The 5,000-nt window shown below is 46.8% G+C and overlaps 1 protein-coding gene across 1 annotated transcript in view; it reads left to right on the forward strand.

The window, feature by feature from the left end:
- LOC120561186 (spectrin beta chain, non-erythrocytic 1-like) overlaps positions 1 to 5,000 on the forward strand; it is a 65,311-nt gene that overhangs the window by 17,483 nt on the left and 42,828 nt on the right. Inside the window, exons 3-5 of the mRNA XM_039804186.1 lie at positions 587 to 738; positions 4,086 to 4,259; positions 4,555 to 4,679. Of these exons, the coding sequence (XP_039660120.1) occupies positions 587 to 738; positions 4,086 to 4,259; positions 4,555 to 4,679 (451 nt within the window). The remainder of the gene's footprint in view (positions 1 to 586; positions 739 to 4,085; positions 4,260 to 4,554; positions 4,680 to 5,000) is intronic.

A 5,000-nucleotide genomic window follows, 5' to 3' on the forward strand; every position in this document is an offset into this window, starting at 1 on the left:
GAGTCCAGACTGGAGCGAGAGATGAACTCAAGCTATGAGCCGTCAGAGCGCTGATCTGCAGCTGTGATTCGCCGGGACTACTTTTCCTCTCGTGCTGGATCTTTTTCGGGCGATAAATCTAAAATATAGAAGTGCATCAGTGTAGGATATCGGGGGGGCAGGTGATGGAGGCGGAGCTGAAGTCTAACTACACCCTGCTGGAGGGTCGGTTCAAACAGCTGCAAGGTAAGAAAGTCTTACCGCCACCGCGGACGCTGCAGCGCTAGAGGCGGAGCCACGATCATTACTCAGAGAGTCCCTCACACTCTCTTCTCTGAAGAGCTTTGAGTTGGGGACAAAACACGACATTTAAGGATGTCATCTTGGGCTTTTTGGGGAACACTGGTCCACTTTTTTCACCGTTTCTGCCATGCTTACTTCTGTTAACGTGCTGTTGACACATTACAGTAATGTGAGATATTTAAATGAGCTGATTCATGGTTAAACAGGTTCTGATGTTGATCCACACTATTGACACGTGTGTGTGTGTGTGTGTGTGGTGTGTGTGTGTGTGTGTGTGTGTGTGTGTGTGTGTGTCTGTGTGTAGATGAGCGGGAGGCGGTCCAGAAGAAGACCTTCACTAAGTGGATCAACTCCCACCTGTCCCGGGTGTCATGCAGGATCTCAGACCTGTACCTGGACCTGAGGGATGGACGCATGCTCATCAAGCTGCTGGAGGTCCTCTCTGGGGAGAGACTGGTAAACAAACACACACACACACACACACACACACACACACACACACACACACACACACACACACACACACACACACACACACACACTGCTGTCTTCCCACAATGCACTGCTTTGCATTTTCACAGATGTGACAAAAGTAGGCTTGTGGCTAGAAGGGATACAGCTGCAGCTGCTTTGGCTGCATGGAAAGTTAGCGGAGCGTTAGTGGAGCGTTAGTGGAGCGTTAGCGGAGCGTTAGTGGAGCGTTAGTGGAGCGTTAGCGGAGCGTATGTGCCGCTGAATGTATCTCATAACCGTCTCCACCTGCAGCGCCACACGGCGAAGGATTGTGTGAGTCACAGGTGAGACAGAGAGCTTTTGCCCTGGGATTGTTGAGCCGGCACAGAGCTGTGAAACAACATCAACCTACTGTCACAGAGCTGTGAAACATCAACCTACTGTCACAGAGCTGTGAAACATCAATCTACTGTCACAGAGCTGTGAAACATCAACCTACTGTCACAGAGCTGTGAAACATCAACCTACTGTCACAGAGCTGTGAAACATCAACCTACTGTCACAGAGCTGTGAAACATCAACCTATTGTCACAGAGCTGTGAAACAACATCAACCTACTGTCACAGAGCTGTGAAACATCAACCTACTGTCACAGAGCTGTGAAACATCAACCTATTGTCACAGAGCTGTGAAACATCAACCTAATGTCACAGAGCTGTGAAACATCAACCTACTGTCACAGAGCTGTGAAACATCAACCTACTGTCACAGAGCTGTGAAACATCAACCTACTGTCACAGAGCTGTGAAACATCAACCTACTGTCACAGAGCTGTGAAACATCAACCTACTGTCACAGAGCTGTGAAACATCAACCTACTGTCACAGAGCTGTGAAACATCAACCTATTGTCACAGAGCTGTGAAACATCAACCTACTGTCACAGAGCTGTGAAACATCAACCTACCGTCGGCTGTTGTCAGAGGAAATGAGAACTAAAACCAGAAACTCTCCGAACCAAATGGCTCACTGGCACACATGTCACAAGTCATTCTCTGGGTATTGGTAGTTTAATTTATAAGACATAAAGACACTTTATGATCCATTTCTGTGTGAAAGAGCCGCACACACCTCGCGTGTAACCTATAAAGAGAAGACCGTCTTATTATTAGGCTTGTAGTAGGGCTGCACCATATTAGGAAAATATGCGATAACGTTGTTGAATATTGCGATATAAAGATATTACCTGCGATAAATCAACAGATGTTCTGCCTTTCTGTTGCTTTCTTCTTTCTATAAAATACAACAAATTGCTTGTTGAACAAATAATAATTTCTAACATTCTTTTATTGAACACGTTGAACATTGAATTGACAATAAAAAAGAATGACATACACACTTTAAAGTGCAGTTTTCCGCTGATATTTTCTTTCAAGTAACACAAAAAATCTCGTGTCTATCGCGATATGTCGCAACCTTTCGTGATATGTATATTGCGCCAGTTGATATTGCAATGGCGGTAAAAAAACGATATATTGTGCAGCCCTAGCTTGTTGAGCAGACGCTGCACTACGCTGCTCTGTGTCCGGCGTTTCTAGAGTAGTGTTGGAACATCGGCTCTGCAGACGCTACGCTGCCACGTAGCCGGCCTGTACGTCTCACAAAATCTACCATAACATAGAAATATTTGAATACTTTGACCCAGGAAAGGTGCGTTGGTTCCTCAGGAGGGTTGTCTATCGTCGCCGTAGCTGTTTCCCTTCCAGCCTCATCCCTAACGTAGGGCTGGGCGTCGCCACTCACTCTAAAATAGTAGTGTAACTATTCCCAATGACTTTATCAAAGTAATGTAACTTTTTACACTTTATTACGTTTGACTACTTAAATCTGGACAGATTGGGGATAACATAAATAGCTTTTAAGTTGAGTTCTGTGTTTTGGGCTGATTTTAGGAACCGGTACCCAACGGTACTTTTTATTCCAGCTGCGTGCAGTAAAAGGTTTTTTCTCTCTCGTTTTAATCGCCATTTTTCAACGTTTTTGTTGTTTTTTTTCTACTTTTTTGTCGCCTCTTTCAGTGTTTTTGTCGATTGTGTATTCAGTATTTATTGATGGATAGATGATGTATTTTAAAGCAGAAAACGTTCCCCTGGATGAGGTCTACGGGCCGGGTGCTGCCCTGTACGTCTCCTTATCATTTCCATCATGTGTTCAGATTTGAGAAGTCTTTGAGTGTGGGGCCGGGCGTTAAGCTGTCCTCCAGCTGCCCCCCCCCCCCCCACACACACACACACACATACTTCCCTGTTCACTTCCTGTGCTGCATTCAGGGCCAGGAAGACGGTTTTCTCGACATCCTGTGTTAACCCTGCTGTTGTCCTCGTTTACAAAAACTTTTCTATATCAGAACTACGACCGAAGAATGTTGAAAAAGCTAAAAAAAAAAAAAAGGCAGGAAAAAACCCCCCAAAAACATATATTTATTAAAATGCAGAAAAAAGTGACCAAAAAATCTGAAAAAGTGTAAAAAAAACATCGGCTAAGGTGACAAAAAGTTTTTTGTAAAAATCAACAAAAACTTGTTTAAAAAGTGACAAAAAATATTGGAAGAAAATCAACAAAAATGTCAAAGTGTAGAAACAAAATGTTGAAATTTCGACCCATAAAAACACGAAGTTGCAGGTCAACGGGACTCGTCTGCAGAGAGAGAGAGAGACACAGACAGAGAGACAGACAGACAGACAGACACCCTATCTAGTAGCTAATACATGATGTGAGACTGTCTAGTAGGCCAGTGTTTCTCAAACGGGGGTCCGTGTACCCGAAGGGGTACTTTGGAGGACTGCAGGGGGTATGTGATAAGATGTTGTCGCTGGTTCTGAAGTGAGTCCTGTTGTGGACCTGTACCGCTGTAGTCGGCACAAACCTCCGTATGGAACCAGTAGTACGACAGTAGAGACAGACAGACAGACAGACAGACAGACAGAGAACAGGCAGCTCTGTACCGTCTACAACGCTCTCATTTACATTTCTACAGATTTAAGGTAACTCGGGTTATTCACCTCTTTTAGTAATGTAAGCGTTATCTGGCGGGTCGGCAGGGGTTACCATGGTTACACGTCTCCAAACGGGCAAACGAGGCTCTCAGGAAGTGATGTGGTAAATTCCAGCTCCGTGCTGCTGTTTAGTCACATGTAGAGAAGTCTACATGTTGAGTCTGTAGCAGAGGACAAGATGTCAGACACTGTCACACACTCTTCTTCTTCTTCTTCTTTTCTTCTTCTTCTTCTTCTTCTTCTTCTTCTTCTTCTTCTTCTTCTTCTTCTTCTTCTTCTCCTCCTCTGTGTGCAGCCGAAGCCGACCAAAGGCCGGATGCGCATCCACTGCCTGGAGAACGTGGACAAGGCTCTGCAGTTCCTGAAGGAGCAGCGAGTCCACCTGGAGAACATGGGGTCACATGACATCGTGGACGGGAACCACCGCCTGACGCTCGGCCTCATCTGGACCATCATCCTCCGCTTCCAGGTAACGCCACGCTCAAGGTCACGCCACTAGAACCGCTTCCAGGTCACGCCACTAGAACCGCTTCCAGGTAACGCCACTAGAACCGCTTCCAGGTAACGCCACTAGAACCGCTTCCAGGTAACGCCACTAGAACCGCTTCCAGGTAACGCATACACTAGAGCCCAGCTTCCAAATTAGCATGGCCACTAGAACCGCTTCCAGGTAACGCCACTAGAACCGCTTCAAAATCCACGCCACTAGAACCGCTTCCAAATAGCGCCACTAAGAACCGCTTCCAGGTAACGCCACTCTTCAGGGCGGCAGGTACACGCTTCAGAACCGCTTCCAGGTAACGCCACTAGAACCGCTTCCAGGTAACGCCACGCTCAAGGTCACGCCACTAGAACCGCTTCCAGGTAACGCCACTAGAACCGCTTCCAGGTAACGCCACTAGAACCGCTTCCAGGTAACGCCACTAGAACCGCTTCCAGGTAACGCCACTAGAACCGCTTCCAGGTCACACACTAGAACCGCTTCCAGGTAACGCCACTAGAACCGCTTCCAGGTAACGCCACTAGAACCGCTTCCAGGTAACGCCACTAGAACCGCTTCCAGGTAACGCCACTAGAACCGCTTCCAAGTAACGCCACTAGAACCGCTTCCAAGTAACGCCACTAGAACCGCTTCCAGGTAACGCCACTAGAACCGCTTCCAGGTAACGCCACTAGAACCGCTTCCAGGTAACGCCACTAGAACCGCTTC

The sequence above is a fragment of the Perca fluviatilis genome, chromosome 1, assembly GCF_010015445.1.
Source record: "Perca fluviatilis chromosome 1, GENO_Pfluv_1.0, whole genome shotgun sequence".
Taxonomy (NCBI): domain Eukaryota; kingdom Metazoa; phylum Chordata; class Actinopteri; order Perciformes; family Percidae; genus Perca; species Perca fluviatilis.